Source organism: Anopheles arabiensis, chromosome 2, assembly GCF_016920715.1.
Source record: "Anopheles arabiensis isolate DONGOLA chromosome 2, AaraD3, whole genome shotgun sequence".
Lineage (NCBI taxonomy): Eukaryota > Metazoa > Arthropoda > Insecta > Diptera > Culicidae > Anopheles > Anopheles arabiensis.
In genome coordinates, this window is record NC_053517.1 from 98,756,702 (window position 1) to 98,772,936 (window position 16,235).

Consider the following 16,235-nt stretch of genomic DNA (forward strand, 5'->3'; position numbering starts at 1 on the left):
CGGGTTTGTTTGGCATATAATTGCTGGATTTTTACTCTTGTAAAATAGCTTCCTATAGAATGTGTGTATATATATAATATTCGCATCTAAGCGGAACCGATTGCCGCAAACAAAACAAAAAAAAGGAAACAAAACCCTCACACACACCTCTCCTCTACGATGTTGCTCGAGCGCTTGCTAAGCTCGGTTACGTTCGGTGCTTTCTTCCTTTATTTCGCAAACACTAACTAATCTCCCATCGGTATGTGGGTTCACCGCCTGCTGCAACGTACGATCGTTTGTCCTGCGTCTTTGCTATGCAAATCGAGTGCACTTTTGTGGAATACAGCGTTTCCCAGGGGTTCCCATAGTTTTGGGATACTTCCTTGACTCTTTCTTATGGGGAAATGAACCTAATAGCACAAATCCCTGATTAAACAAATCCAATAGGAAAAAGGGTGCCATAGAGTCCAATTTCCATCAAATGGAGTTCACTCCCTATTGGAAAGAGTCAATAAAGTGTCTCACAACCCTATGAGAACCCATGGAAAACCCTGTAAAAAGAAAAGGCGCGCTGCTGGAGTAGGAAACAGGCAACAGAAGAAAAAAAGAGTGAGTAATAATTTACAATACGCTTCCAAGAAATTAAAGGCTACGGGGGAGGCGCAATTTTACAAATTTATCGTACCAAAATACATCACAATCACTTTCAAAAATGATTGGCAAACGTGGGGGGTTCACTGTATAACAACTTTCAGCCACAATTAGCAACAATTAGCACCCTCTGCAGCAGCAGATTGAAGGGATTGGGACGTCCGACAATCGTCGTTGATTGCCGGAGAAGCACTTTTTTTTAACACGCACAGAAAAAGCTTTTGACTTTTGTGATTTGTTTAGCTAGGAAGAGAGAGAGGGAATGGGCGCGAGAGAGGCAGAGAGAGACAGGTCGTGAAACGGGAAGATGGGAAATGTACGGGCAAGAAGGAGCCTTTTATCGAGGCATCTAGCTTTTGCACTTTCGTCGATTTTTCTGCAACTTTTCCACGCGCGAATTGATCGAGAAGGGGCGCGAAAACTGTTCCTCTATGATGCCGACGGACATGGCGGTGGCCACGAACTGGTTGAGCGAAATCTCCCAGACCGCTTCGGGCGGTGCGTTGGCGGAACTGTGCCTGGGCGTACGTTCCGAGCTGGAGGAGGAAGGATTGCCGTTCGGGTCAAACTGAAACGCAAGAAACAAACGATTAAAAAAAGTTAACGTGTCGTTGGAGAGTTGGTTTGAAGCTGAAGTTACGCACTACTTCTCCGCCTTCCATCGCTAGCTGGGTGAAGCTGTCGTTGCTATCGTCCCGCCGGCTGAGAATCGCATCCTCTCCAAGCGATATCAGTGTTTTATCTAAAAAGCGAAAAAAGGCGAAATGAGATAAGCTTTGGGGAGTTTACTAAGCCGCAAGTGGAAGAGCCTCCTGAATTAGAGCCTTACAGGACGTTTGAACCTCCTGGTCGGTCACTTTGCGCTCCTTGTTCAGTATCTCCAGCAGTGTCGTCCACAGCGAGATAAAGTTCTTCTGCGTCATGTTGGGAATGGTTTTGTACGTAAAGTTCGAGTCGGGCTCGTCCAGGAAGATGCGCAGCCCGCTGATGCTGCGCGCCTCGTTCCGACGGCTCGCCCCACCCTCATCCAGGCTGCTGCCGTACCGCTGGAAGCCAAGATCGCTAATGTCCGACCGCGAGCCGAACGATTCCGCCTCCCCGAGGTTCGTACCGGAGGCGTTGCTAGTGCTGGGACCGGCACCACCACCACCACTGCCAGCAGCGCTCATGCTCGCTACCGGCAGCTCCACGTAAAAGATGGACGATGTTTCCGCGTTGTGCGAGTGCGAATCGTCCATCGAAAGGTTCGGCGTGGTCGCGTTAAACTGCGACAGTGACAGATTCTCCACGTCCGACGACGCCTCGAGACTGATGTCGATTGGCGACGGTAGCGATTTGAGCGTTTCGAGCGGATTGTCGCTAAAGAAGCTTTCCGCCTCGGTCGCCACCTCCGTGTCGGAGTCGCGCGAACCACCGCCACCACCACCGCTCGATTCCAGCTCCTGCGCAGTGAGCAGCGGCGGCAGGTGCAGGATGTAGAGGAGCTTCAGCTTTTCCGTTGCCCGCTTCGAGCAGATGATGCCGATCGCAAAGATCAGCTGCTTGAATTCGAGATATCCGCACGATTGTTTGTCCATCAGCTGGAAAGTACACCAAAGCATGGCGTTAAATACTTTGCTAAAACCCCCAAAAGCTTCTGCAACCTACCCGGAACAGCTTCTCGGGCAGGTCAATGTTTTGACAGTGGCCCCACGGTGTCAGATCGACAAACAGCTTGCGAAACGTTTCGTAATCCACCCGGAAGCAGTCGTACCGATTGTCGCGGCACCGTTTCTTCGCATCGTTCAGCACCGTTACGTCGTACACGGGCTCGCCGCCATTCACCGACGTTGGGCGGGATCGGGCCGTTAAGCTGTTCTTCTCATCCTTCGTGTAGCAGAGCAGCATGCGCAGCTCTTCACTGTCGAAATACCTGCAAACAGAGGAAATGCAACATTATTAGCGTTGTCACGACAGAAAAGGGAACGGAATGTTCTCATACCCATTGTCTTTGAAGTTTTTTATCACACTATTTTCCAGATCTTTCTCCAGCTGATGCACGGTCAGCCGGCGGTGCTTGTTGCGCAGCTCTTCAATCTTTTGTGATGTTATTGCTTTACCAAACTTAAGATATGCTTCGTAGATGAGCGTCTGTACCGATTGGCTCTGGAAAGCGCAAACACAGCGCGGCGGTGGCCAAAGGTTAATTGAATGTGATCTTGCCAGATTAACTTTTCTTTGCGATTAAATTACCTTGATTTGCTGCTTCTCCTTGTCCTCGATAATGATTCGCTGCACTTCATCGTTGAAGATGCCCATCAGAAAGGTGGTCAGCAGCTGCATTGCTTCCCCATCGTCGCTACAGTTCAGGAGCTTTTCCTGGTTCCATTCGAGAATTTTTAAAGCTATCTGTACGGGGGGAAAAGAACCGAAAGCAAGCGATGAAATGGAATGCAATCGAAGCAGATGCTTTGAGACACACTTACAATAAAGATCACTTTTGCGCCGTCACACAGAAAGCAGTCGATAATGTGCAGCGCACTTTCGTATGGCATCACGCTGAGAAAGATGGTAAGGAACCAGGAGAGCGAAATCATCCGTATCACACCCAGCTCGGTCAGCTTCACGTGCAGGTTGGGCAGATGACTTGCGATCAGCTCGTCCAGCAGCCCCTGGTCGATCTGCGCCCCGACGACGCGATCGTTGTAGTAGTCGGGCAGCAGCGACTCGCACAGGCAGCACAGTATCCAGAACGCATCCTCCTCGTCGCAGTAGATGAGAAACACGGACGAGACGATGTTCATCGCCTGGCAGTAGCCTATCTCGGGGTTGCGCAGCGCGTACGCCTGCAGCACCCGGCGCAGGGCCGTAATGCCGATGCTCGTCTGGAACGCGGGATGCTCCGGCAGCGAGCGGTGCAGATCGCGCTCGATCTCTTCGAACGACACAGGGCTCTGGTCCTTCGCCTTCGTCACCAGCTGCTGGTACAGGTTCGGTTGCATCATCTTCATGTGGATGGCGCCGGAAAAGATGAGCCACACTTCGCGCCGCAGCTGGTCCGGTATGCCCTCGATCACGAGGTTGATCGTGTCGGTGGTGCGAAACATTGAGATGCCCCGTCCGTACAGGGAAAAGTGTTCCTCCCAGCGTTTCATCTGTGGATAGAGAGAGAGAGAGAGGAAACATTGTCAGCAACCGACAAAGATTTAAAACTCGCATTTATCGTACCTTTTCCGCCTGCAAATCATCGAACGCTCGGTTGTTTGTATCTTTGTACAGATGCATCAACGGTTCCTGCTTAATCCAATCCAGATCGTCAGGTACACGGGTCGGTCTGGTAAAAAGCGAGAGAAATAGAGCTTTATAATATTTTTTGCCAAAAACACTTCGAGCGGTGCCACACTTACAGGACGGTTTTCGAGAGTAGTTCTGAGATTTTCGTTATCAAAAACTCTCGATCCAAGATGTGTTGCAGCACAAAGATGTTCCCATCCGAGGTGGTGATGATGATTCGATTGCTAAACCGGTTGTGTGGGTCATCGTTCTTTTCCACGCTCTGGAAGAAACGAATGGTAGATTGACTAACGATTTGTTTTTTTTAACGGAAGATTCTCCATCACTTACAACAATCTTGCTTAACGGTATGACCAACGACACCATGCTGGACACATCGCTCTTAAAGCACAGATAGTTCTGCGACAGATAGAGCACCCCGTTGATGTGCTTCTTCGTGTACGGTGCCCACAGCGACGCCTTGATCATGCCGTCCAGTATCTCCGCCTTGGGCACGCGGAAGTGTATCCGGTACTCGTCCGACTGCTGGCGCGCGGTCAGATCGCGCAACAGCAGCGTCTTCTGGGCGACGTTCTTTTCCATCTTTTTCAGTATGACCGGATCGTGGTCGACGATCGGCCGGTCCGGATCCTGGATCATCTTCTGCATCGTCAGCTTGCTCAGCTGCTCGATCAGCTGGTACGCTTCGCCCGGCGAGTAGAGAAACACGAACGTGTACTCCTTGCTGCCCTGCTGCCCCGCCCGGACCGTGATCGTGTTGCCGGACTTTTTGATGTCGGTCAGCTCGTTGTACCGGAAGCACAGCTTGCTCTCCGAGCCGAGTATGTACGAGTAGAAGCAGATGTGGTTGAGCGACAGGTACAGCTGACCCTGGCGCGGTATCTTGCGAAAGTAGCTACAGTAGTAGTAGTTGACCAGCTTCTCGTCCTCCGGCATGCGGAACTTCTCGCGGAACTTGCACACCGCCACCTGGAAGCTGGTGGGGTCGTTCTGCTCCTCGGCCGGCCGGGAGCTGTGGGCGAGCAGGGACTGGATCTTGCAGATGGTAAAGTTGGTAATCTCTTCCTCCGTTTCCATCTCGTTGATCACGCGAAACAAGTTCTTCGCCAGCCAGTCCCAGTCGAGCATAATCGCGTCCAGCGTGATGTCGGCGGCAATTTCTGTGCGAAAGCGGAAATTTGAAAAGGGGGAAATAAATAAACCAAAAAAAAGGTATGACGTCGTGCTGTCCCGGGGTTTGATGCATGTCATCCGAATGAATGATGCCTTCCTCGAAGGCACATCCATTCGGTAGGGTGCTTATCGCTTAGCTCTGGCGGGCAGAGAGGTCTGGTAGCGCTGGGCCGTTTTTGATAAGCTCAGCGCGCACCGAACACGAGCGTCCACAGGCCGCACACAATGCTGGGCAGGAGTTCAACTTACCAAAGCATAATCCCGTCGACGGCTGGCAATGCAAAATTCTGTACGGGGACGGTTTCGTGTCGAGTACGTTGTCCAGCGTTCCCACCAGCATCGAGGAAAAGCCCCGCAGACTTCCATGCCCTTTGCGGTGTTGCAGCAGGAAGTAGCGCGACGTTACCTTCGTGGTTTCGTTCACCCTGTTCCGACAAACGACAAAGATAGAGAGAGAGGACACAAGAAATGTACAAAATTAAAACGTGACCGATGTTACAAGCAAAAGAAAGTAGTTTTGCATCCATTGTATTGTTATTAGTCACACAGCATGTGGCGATAATCTATCTGAATCATCCACCCCTCCGCACGCGAACGCTGGACCCTTGCCTGCAGGGAACGAGCTGATGCTGGGCAATATGCAACTGCGCCACAGATAGAAGACGGACAGGTCCCCCACCCACACACACAGCCCTCCGCGACAACGACAAACCACCGAACATGGATACGTACCACAGCGCGTACGGCATCGAACATTCTCTCGGCGGGATCCACATTTTCGGGCGTTCACTTTCCGGGCGAAGGAGGCCCTGTGTTGCCGTGCAGCGGTAGACGGGAAAGGCGAATTTGCACGTACACTCGCGCGAAGTTACATCAATTACATGAGCAAAGCAGTTAGTAAACAGTGAAGCGATTGGACATTTTTGTTGTTCTTCTCGTGTGTGTGGGAAAACGACGACTGTCAAGCCGCGGACTGTGTGCAGTGCGCTTGTGTGTGTGCGTGTGTGTGTGGGTAATGTTGTGACATTTGGCAACGGAGCGCGCGGTGCAGCCCGTCGAGCGGGGGCTATAAACGGAGCTTTGTTTTGCAGTTTGGTGCCGGTTTGGTGGAATTCCGTTGCGGTTTTTTAAATTTCGTAATCAGCTGATTGGTGCGATGGGCGCGTGATTGTTGGTGGTGTATTAATAGCCACGCTTGGGGGCAATTTGTGCTGCCAGCAGGTAGCGGTATGATGTTTTCGAATAGTCCAGTGTGTGATCGAAATAGAAGCTAATAAGAACCGTGTTGAAAACGTTACCCATATGAAATAAAGAAGGAACGACGCATATGTACTTACTGCTACGAATACTATGTCCTTTACGACGTGATGGGTTCTTGGAATTGCACCCACTGCTCCGATTCACTTCCTAGCATTGCTACTTCGGCTACGATTATGGCTAAATCAAACCGACAATTCCGCCCAGAGCCGTCGTTGCTTTTTGAAGCCCGGTAAAGCCATCCGGTGCCGTACAGAGCTGATTCTGATTTTGCTGGAGAGATGGGTTATTGGGAAAACATCCATGGTTCCATTCCGAATCCACTTATGGTGGTTATGGTGGCAATTTTCATGCAAACTAGAGTATTTTTCTAGGGCTTGTCGAAACATGAAAGTAACAACATCATTCTGTGCCGTTCCGAAAAGTTTGCATTTGGTCGGTATTGCTCGTTACGATCGAAACAAGTGTTGTGATGAATTTAATAAGGCATTTTGCATGTATCTTAACCTTTATCGTATCAAGAAACGATAAAAAAAAACAGGAGACGATCATTTGCTTGATGATCCAGTGCAGTGTTTCCTGACAGCTTTTGCTAGCCGCCGGCAGATGGCGTTAGTGCAATACTAAATACGAAGTAAATACTAAGTACGAAGTATCTTGAAAATTTTCTCGTTCCTGATCATGGCCTTGAAAAGTCGCCATCTGCTCCTTTATTATGAGTCGCAAGGTAATTCGCCCGACGGAAGTAGACAAGAGCGAGGGAAAACAAACGCTGCTGTGCCTTCAGTCAACGGCGGATTGAAGTCTAGAAAAGTTGAAGAACAGTTTCTAATTACCTCAGACTATTCCTGAGTACACGAGTACAATATGAGTAGGGGAAGGTAGGTAAAGACGGACACGTTAAGGGAAATGGGAAAAATCTAGGGATATATAAGTGCAACGACCATGAAAATGTGCATACATTATCTTACACTCATGTTTTATCAGAAAATGTGTTGAGACTTTTAAGTTTCCATTGATTTTTGTGTTTTTTTCATGAATGAAAAACATGATTTTTTTCATGCGGTTTTGAAATGTTCGGGTAAGACGGACACCTGATATGGGAAAGATAGACACCATGAAGGGTAAGATGGACACCTGTAGAAAAGGTTAGAAAGTGAAGAGTTTTACAGTATTTTAACAAATTTTATCGCTTTCCACGTCCTGGTACGTTTAGAAACCTCTTGGCCTATTGCAACGACGATTCATTCAGCCGTGGTTTTAGGAATTGTAAGCACCGCTTCTAATATATCGTAGAATGCAGCATCTAAAATGTATTGAAATATCGCGCACTTACAGCTGACGTTGCTTCAGCTTACAGAACAACAGTCTAGAACTACCTTTAAGGAAATTACTACGCGAAAAGACCACGACCCCAGTATTTTTGAGGGACTTGTTATAGTTTAATCCATTTTCCATCATGTCAAAATTCAACATTTAATATTTGTAATCCCATAGAATTTTTCATCTATTCCTAAACAATGCCGTATCAATGCCTCATATTTTTATTGCTTAAAGTTGTACAAATCGTGACAAGATATTGGATCTCGTGAAGCGCCTCATCAGCGTCGAACGAGTAATAGCATAACGAATGGCTACTATTTTGACCGGTGATTCATTTCTCGCTTATTTCAATACTTTCTCTAGTTGCTGATTGGTTTATAGCTTCGGAATACCCTTATTTAAGATATTTGAAGAAATCCATTCATCACCAATTGATATAAGAAGTAAAATAAATCAATAAATTCGGTGTCCATCTTTCCCTAAAGCAAAGTGTCCGTCTTTCCCGCTTTGGTGTCAGGATGTTTAAACCACCAGAAAACAAGATTTTGTACTGCTTTCATTCTCGTTCTTTCGCCAGTTTTTTCATTAATGATCGCGACAACCCATTCATGAAATAAAACTTCCGGAAATATAAACAATACAAGTTGTACAGCTTAAGATCGGCAGTAGTCAAATTAGATCAACAAGGGTGCACATGATTGAAAATTTATTTTGTTCGTGGATTTAACCAATTTTACATATTTTATGCCAAAAATGTTCTCAAATGTGTTGTTTTACCTTCAGTTTGGATTCTACATTGTTGAATTGCTCGAAAATTACCTTTTTCATGCATTTATGAGAAGTGTCCATCTTACCCGCAGTGTCCGTCTTTACCTACCTTCCCCTACACACATCAAACTATTTGATGGAAGAACTACTTATCTTTGATAGTTGTTTGAGAATAGTTTGTTTTCAACCAAAAGAGTTTCAAATCAACTACGGACTAGTTTTGGATGTAACATGTAGCACAATGCCTTATTTTGATGTCAGTTTCTCATCTCATAGTAAGACCATTAAGTAATTCGACAGCCTGTTTCGTTACGGGGTTTAGTTCATTTATTGTTTGTACCGGCTGGTTCGGTTGCACTAACACGCTATCAGAAAGGCTAATAATGTCCTCAGGATGATGCGGAAAAATTGAAGAATAAATGTTTCAATTCATACCGTCTATGCACTAATCTAGTGTAAGTGTAATGCCAAGAGCCTAAAGCGCCCCAACCGGGCAGCTGCACGCAACGTCATCCCTCCTCGCCCTCCTGCCCAAAACGGACAGACAGACTCACGCTCTTTCTCTCTCTGTCTCGCTCTCTAGTTACGGGCTATCTAAAAAATATTGAAGTAAGATAAAATTCTCCTTCTATAAACGCACCCTCCTTGCCTTTTGACAGGAATTTCTCACACACACATGCGCAATCATCCTGTGCCGCCGATCCATCCGCTGGTCCAGTGTTGCTTAGTGGCGTTTCTTAAGTAACCCTCCTTGAGGCGGTCCAGATTTGGCCGTTCTAACTGTCTTTCGAGCGAAGCAAATAATGTGAATAGCTTTATATGTATATATATACTCTCTCTCTCTCTCTCCCTCTCTTTCTCTCTTTCAAAGCTTTGTGGAAAAATAAAATATCTGTTATACAACAAGAAACATAAACAAGAAACAAATCCTCCTTCCTAGGTCGATCGCTACACATTCTCTCTCTTTCTCACACACACATATACATATCCAACGATCCAATACTTTCGCTTGGCTTGGCCAGCAACACTACACAACACTACACAACAACAATCTCTTCCAACCATCCCCCCTCTCTCTCTCTGTCTCTCTCACACACAGACACAGTTAGCAAAACATTGGGGCTTTAAATAGGTCACAAAAATACACGATTTTGATATTTATCTTGTTTGAGCTGTAATAATGAAACTATTCGATCCCTCCGATGCTACTACACCATGAGGAGTCATGAGCTCGTTCGTTCCATTGCAGGTGATGTGAAGGTACAAAATAATGAGGGGGACCAATAAGGGATCGGTAACCGATCAGATCAATTCGGTTCAAACTGTTTTTGATTGGATTTGTGTAATTCTATTACATTTTGCTGTGCGCCTGTTTTCTTTGTTTTTTTTTGCTTCATCTCTTTATTGCCCCCATCGCGCAGTTGTGTTCCGATGCATTCCTGTAAGTAATACTGATCACAGACTGTTGTAGACACGCACACCTAGACATACTTTCAAACACACACACACACACTCAATTTCCCCATGTGAGATGTGGTTTTTCGATCGCGCTTGTTGTCCTTCGCGTTTCTCTCTTTCTTTTTCTTTCTCTCTCTCTCTCTCTCTCTCTTTCTCATTTCCCTTTCTGTCTTTTTCTCTTTCTCACTCGCTCTCTCCTTCCCTTTAAAGAAGAGAAGAATTATGGAGAATAGATTGTTGCTTTTGATTTATGCTACGGTTTTTTTGTTTTTAATAGAATTGCCTACTCCTATGCCTAATAATTTCGTTACGTAAAAGGAGACGTCTTTTCACTATATATGTGGTGTGTGTGTGTGTTTTTTTTACGTGAAAATTGTTGTTTTTTTACTTCGGTGTTGTTCCGCTTCTTCTTCTCCGTTGTTGCTTGCTCCGCTAGTTAACATGTTTTGCAATAAATATATATTTAGGGTTGGTTTTGTTGCCTTTAGGTGTTGCTTGGTTGCTGTGTTTTAGTTTTTAACGTGATCGCTTTGCATCTGATCATGTCGATCGTCCACAGACGGTAGACAAAATTTATGCAAAAATTCAAGCCGTTTGTGTTTGAGCCAACAGCTCAAAAGTAGGCTCAGTGCGGCGTAGATTGCGCAGTATCCCCCCATTGTCCTTAAGCAGGGATGGGAGCCTGCTCGTAGAAATCGGGCTCATCCTCTGCGCCTTCGTTCGGTTGGCTTCCATCGAGCTAAAAGTTACAAGATACAAAAGCGTTATTTGAGTGATCTCTGGACCCTGGGGAAGAGATATAAAACTTACCGCACGCAACTCCAGGGGCGAAAAGATGCTCTCCAGCTGCTTCCGGATCGGTACCATCATGATCAGGAAGAAGGGGAAGGCGAGCGAGAACGGGGACGACTTGACCGCCCACAGCATGGCCAGTGCCAGTATCTGCACGAAGGTAAACAGGTGCATCTTCCAGGTCGGGACGCGGCGCACGAATGGCACTTGTGGATGATGCTTCACCGGCATCAGGTACAGCCGCAATCTGTGTGGTGTGGAATTTCCAACGAGATGCAGTGAAGACATGATCCTTTTATTAGAGTTCCACGATCATCGATGGGATACTTACCGCTCGAAGAACTGCACACCGCTCATGGAAGCAATGCCCATGTACAGGAACACACCGAACAGTACGGACATCGGGATGAGGCGCAAAATGGGAGCCATCGTTACGGACAACCCGACCATTAGCGACACGAAGAAGCCCGATATTCTTTGCTCCTTCACGTCCGTAATGTGTGGAGCGTCTCCGGGGGCGTGCGTTCTGTTGGAAAGGATTTGATTTTGGAGTTAGATTTCTACCTGGTACGACCACACATCCAACTACGTACCTCGACATGATGGTGACGGCAGACACGTGCGTCACTGACCGTACGGTGGCGGCACAGTGCCACGGCATACCGAAGAACCCGCAGACGGTGTTCAGGAAGCACAGCAGCACAATGTCCATGTGCAGGCCCGAGCCCTTCTTCAGCCCCCGCTCGGGCTTGTCCACGATCAGCTCGGAGATGTGCGTCTCCATGAAGATCAGGATGTACACCAGCAGGGCGGGAATGCCGGCAACAAACGGCATCCAGCCGGGAACGCCACCGAGCGGAATGATCCATCCGCGGCGCGTTTCATCGCTCGGCGACAGGCCCTCCGGTACGCTTAGCTTCTCCGTGTACACCTGCGGGATCATGTAGTCGAGCAGCACGAACAGCGCGATCGAGATCGGCACACCGAAGTCACCGAGGGCACGGCGGGCGTTACGCCCCAGGAAGTGGGAGTTGCGGAACAGCTTCAGATAGTAGGCCAGCGAGAACGTGCCGAGCGTGAGGATGGTGCAGAAGAGGGCCGTGTTGGGTCGGTTCAGTGGCCCGGTGCCGTCTTCCGGGATGAGCAGATTGGCTGCGTCCTGGGCCATTGCGATCGTACCGTTCACGGCCGTTGTTAGACTCTCGGCCAGCAGCTCGGAGGTGGGAGTCGTGCCATTGCGCTCCTCTTCGAGGTAGGGCATCGGGAGCGGCTGTGGCTCGGTGACGTTCTTGTACAGGTACTCCGCCAACAGGGGATGACGCTTGTACACGGACAGCAGCTTCATCACCGTCTCGACGATGTAGATCAGCGTGATGAGCGCGGAGAAGATTTCCTGCGTGAAGCGCGTGAACAGTCGCACGTACACGCTGCCCTCGAACGCGGACACAACCAGCGCAATCACCGCCAGCCAGCACCCCACGTACACCCGCACCGTGAGAAAGCTGAAGTCGTTCGAGATGCAGAACTGGTTCAGCGCTTCGTCGAACAGCAGCAGCGGCCCAGTCGTGCCGATAATGACCAGCGGCTGTCCCGCGAGCAGATGAAACACCAGCCCCACCATCGAGGCCGACACGAGCGTTTCCGAGATGCCGATGAGGTTGTGCGTCTTGTCCGAGGACAGCCCCCCGAACGTGATGGCCGTCGACAAGGCGGCAAAGTACATGAAGATGGTCGCCGCCAGCGTTTCCGTGTTGAGCCCGTCCATGATGTCGCTCTTGTACATCGGGTAGCGGCGCTTGATGTCGTTAATCAGGCCGCCCCACAGGCGGTTCGTCTTTTCCAGCGGGTTTTTGGGTGGCTTCTTCCCATCGCCGCCTCCACCATCGCCCGCACCGCCCGATGCTGCCAGCAGCTTCTTTTCCTCCTCGCTCGTCAGCAGCTGCGACTGCTTGCTCTTGATCTTCTCGTCCAGCGCTTTCTTCTTGCGCAGCCGGATCATGTCGCTCTTCGCCTTCAGCTCCTCGAACGGCAACAGTGCCTGCCGTTCCCATTTGCCCGGCGGCAGCACGATCGAGTCGTCCAGGAACTCGTTGATCGCGGACAGCAGCTCGCGCCGATCGTCCGCCTTGTAGGCGATGTCGTGGAAGTGCTCGTTCGACATGAGCGTGGCGATCGACCGGCCGACCTCGTGGTAGTCCAGCTCCGTCTTCTGCGGCCCGAGCAGAATGAATAGGAAGCGCACGGGGATCGGGACTTCCGTGATGCTGGGCATCGGGATACCTTCCGCCAGGCGGACGAACGCGATCGTGGGCTGCTCGAGAAAGTCGACCGCACCGACGAGGACGGTCGTCGCTTCCGCACCCTCGGGGATGCGCTTCAGGATGGATTCCTTCTGCGTGCGCATCTTGATGTCCTCCTGCGAGGAGGTGTACGTTTCCTCGCTGATGTTGATGCGCGTCTCACCGTGGCCACCGCCGTGCCCGTTGATCTCGGTCGCCGGTACGATGCGTGGCTTCTTATCATCCACACTCTGATAGGGAAAAGATTGAATTAGTTGGTGGAAATGGTAGCGTTTCGTTAACGGAGGGGATAGACTATCGGAATGATATAAAAGTTCGTAACAGGGCATTGCCAGGAGGAGATTAACTATATAACTAATATAATTACACCTTAACACTATAACACCATGCTTCCAAAAGGCAAGTTTAATCGATCATACTGTACATGCAAGCAATACCCAACAAACAAAAATATAAAACAAGCGTGCAAGGTTAGAGCATTGTAGAGGCTAAAATGATGCAAATGTTTGTAATATTTACAATACTCCACTAATTAATTTGTACATTTTTTATTAACAAGAAAATACGATCCTAAAATATAAAATTAAAAAACCTGTAAAACTATTAAAACTAAATAACTCTAGAATGTAATTTAAAAACGATAAAAAACGATGAAAAATAATATAATTTAAAAGTAAGAAATGATTTAATGATTCTATAAAACATCTAAGGAACTGATCTATATACTATAACTAAATTTAAAAAGAAAACACTGATGATTAAGAAATAATCTAACAACTTAAAACGTTAAACAACAACATTAACCAACAGGAAAACAACACGAGCAGTTAAACTCGCCTATCAAACAAACGAACAAACAGAGCAATGACAGGAGTAAAGAGTGACAGGCTCAAAACACGCAAGCCACATCCGTTTAAATCGCTTCTCCTCGCCAACTACGATCAAACTCGGTGCAAATCAGGACTGTGTGTGAGTGTTTTTCTGTGTTCGTGTGCGGAAGAAGACGGAAAAGCGAGAACAGAGAGCAAAACTTGTGTTGGCAACTAATGTGTGCCGTGTTTGAAAGAAAACAAGAAAAAACACTGCCTGTGTGTGTGTGTCTAAGTGTTTGTTTGAAAGAGGGGGAGAGAAGGGCTGGTTGGTTTCGATATTTATATTAATTGATTTACAACTGTCAGCGATAAAGGTGAGTTATTTCGTCGCATACCAACGGCACTGGTGACCGTGGTTAGGGTCACCGGTGCTGCCGCGGCTGTCGCCGTGCTGCTGCTGTCCTGGCTGCCGGACCGCCGGCACCGGTGCGGACCGGATGCGTGCCGCTGGTGGCGCTGCTGATCCTTGGCCGGCTGATGCGCCGGCTGTTGCTGATGGTGGGTGTGGTGGTGGTGGTTCCGGGAGGAAAGGTTCGGGCTCTGGCCGTACACCGAGTTCGGGTGCAGCGAGGGCGGACTGAGCGTGTAGCTTTGGGTGGGGCTTACGAACGAGTTGAGGCGCCGGACGCCCACGATCACCTCCCCGTTGCCACCGTCCTCGGCCCGCATCGACAGGGACTGATGGAGGTGGTGGAGCGTAAAGGAGTGGTTTGGGGAAGAAACAAAATCGAAGGAAAGAAAAGAAAAAAACACATTCGATTGAAAGCACCCATGCGAGCCTGTTGCTCCCTGTGTCTGTTTGTTCCTTCTCCTGTCTCTTTGTCTCTCTCTATCTCTGTCTCGTTCTCAGTGGATCAAAGTTCCACTGGACCCTATGGAACTCTCCCGAATATTTAAAACGGTTCTGCTCCACTGCCAAAACGCAGGGTCACGATGGACGGTTGTGAGCTGATTATGAATAACATTCCATCTATGTGTATTGCCATGAATGTGTGTGTGTGTGTCTGATACGAGATAATGGTACAGATGGTACAATACTACACGGCTAGATGGAGCGAATGGTGGTAGGTGGAAAATGATATCATGTTCACCGAAATTTCCGCCTTTTCCCCCCTGATTTCCGGAGGGAAAGGAGTAAAGAAAACAAAATAATAATCAATAACACATCCACATACATAAGTATCTGTGTGACAGAGTGAATAGCTTTCTGGAGGTACCAAGGTCCAATATGATGAGCCCAAAGCCAAGCACACGACACTAAACGACCATTCACACGCGTCATACATAGGCATCGCTAACCCTTGAATGCGTCATGCAAGATAAAGGTGGCTCGAAACGGTGTACGACAAAATAAACGATGTCGAATTGGCCAATTTAATTTTCCATCAAAATGTATTGGGTGGAAGGAAAAGTTAGCTGAAATTTATTCAACACAATTTAAACTTGGTATTTTATCGTAACAATAGCTAATTACCTTTGATCTGATTGAAATTCCTGAATGAAATGTCCAGAAAACATTTTTACTACCTGTAGATCCATTTTTACTAGTAAAATATGTAATATTAACTGCACTGCAGCTGTTTTGATTAAGTTGAAATTTGTTTTGACTAGTTCAAGATTGGTTTACGGAGCGTGTATGCCTAATGTTTCATGTTTAGACACTCTTATCTCAGGGTAATAAAATAAACCCCCAAAAAAGGGAAGGATTTTCGAAGATCAAATCAATCTATATTTTGGTACCATATCTCATGAGTAATTTATCACTAAAGACGACCACAACTAGGACACTATCCTTTTTGATTTCGCCTTCTTGAGGGGCAAATGATTCTAATTTTGGGCACTGCTCCAGTTATCAGTTATCAACCGCACTGTATTTTTTTTATTTTTCTTTATATTTGTAAGGAAATATAGCTTTAGCAGTTGGTCATAAATCATAGAGGTTAGCAGTCAATTGCAACCACGGTATTGTGGAGGAAGCTGGACTCACCACAACTTAATCCTCAAAACGATTCAAACTTTTACATGCAACTGTCAAAACTTTCCCACTGTTTTTGATCAAATGAATGACTCGACCTCTGTATTATGTAGTCTTTGCATCCAAATTTCGAGGCATACGCAAGGTGGTCTAGATAGACTACAGGTGGGTTCTTAGCTCTGATTTTGGTAGCCATGATGGATGGAGGTTTCTACGGAGATTAGCAGCTAGGGAGTTATGGTTGTTAAGAACTTTGTATGAGTTGCTAAGGTACTCTTGAACACTCCCTAGCTATCAATTGAAGATTTGTCAAAGTACACTGGACCGATCTGTAGTAATTGATGGACCTTGGGCGTACGAGAGTTGAAGAGTTTCATTGGGAGACTGTTCAGATGGCACAGTAGGCGTATG

At 47.7% G+C, this 16,235-nt stretch overlaps 2 protein-coding genes across 10 annotated transcripts in view; both read right to left on the minus strand.

The window, feature by feature from the left end:
• Nucleotides 1-4: 4 nt before the first annotated feature.
• On the minus strand, nucleotides 5-6,049 carry LOC120902581 (TBC1 domain family member 9). The gene is made up of 12 exons (XM_040311436.1): nucleotides 5,812-6,049; nucleotides 5,329-5,504; nucleotides 4,237-5,066; nucleotides 4,020-4,168; nucleotides 3,841-3,946; nucleotides 3,099-3,767; nucleotides 2,866-3,021; nucleotides 2,615-2,778; nucleotides 2,281-2,545; nucleotides 1,463-2,213; nucleotides 1,278-1,375; nucleotides 5-1,201 (listed from the first exon to the last, which is right to left on the minus strand). Exons 1-12 carry the CDS (start codon nucleotides 5,853-5,855, stop codon nucleotides 983-985), a joined length of 3,627 nt encoding a protein of 1,208 aa, XP_040167370.1. The 5' UTR covers nucleotides 5,856-6,049; the 3' UTR covers nucleotides 5-982.
• A 2,682-nt stretch (nucleotides 6,050-8,731) lies between these two features.
• The window catches only part of LOC120903277 (anion exchange protein 2-like), a 38,816-nt gene continuing 31,312 nt past the window's right edge, over nucleotides 8,732-16,235 (minus strand). For 6 of the 9 annotated variants that reach the window (XM_040313107.1, XM_040312713.1, XM_040312868.1 and 3 more), the window contains 5 exons: nucleotides 14,147-14,527; nucleotides 11,271-13,207; nucleotides 11,009-11,203; nucleotides 10,696-10,924; nucleotides 10,508-10,624 (listed from right to left, as the gene is read on the minus strand). In XM_040313107.1, coding sequence (XP_040169041.1) covers nucleotides 10,550-10,624; nucleotides 10,696-10,924; nucleotides 11,009-11,203; nucleotides 11,271-13,207; nucleotides 14,147-14,527 — 2,817 coding nt within the window. In that variant the 3' untranslated portion in view covers nucleotides 10,508-10,549. Of the gene's footprint in view, nucleotides 10,625-10,695; nucleotides 10,925-11,008; nucleotides 11,204-11,270; nucleotides 13,208-14,146; nucleotides 14,528-16,235 lie in introns of all 9 variants that reach the window. The other 3 variants (XM_040313262.1, XM_040313184.1, XM_040312634.1) reach the window with 2 other exon arrangements.

What these genes read in the sequence shown, in the direction of transcription:
- LOC120902581 (XM_040311436.1), bottom strand. Translation starts at nt 5,855, where the DNA reads ATGTGGATCCCGCCGAGAGAATGTTCGATGCCGTACGCGCTGTG. An exon ending in CTACTCTCGAAAACCGTCCT is followed by an intron (nt 3,947 to 4,019) that starts GTAAGTGTGGCA and finishes GCTTTTTACCAG; the next exon opens with ACCGACCCGTGTACCTGACG. An exon ending in AGGAGAAGCAGCAAATCAAG is followed by an intron (nt 2,779 to 2,865) that starts GTAATTTAATCG and finishes TGCGCTTTCCAG; the next exon opens with AGCCAATCGGTACAGACGCT.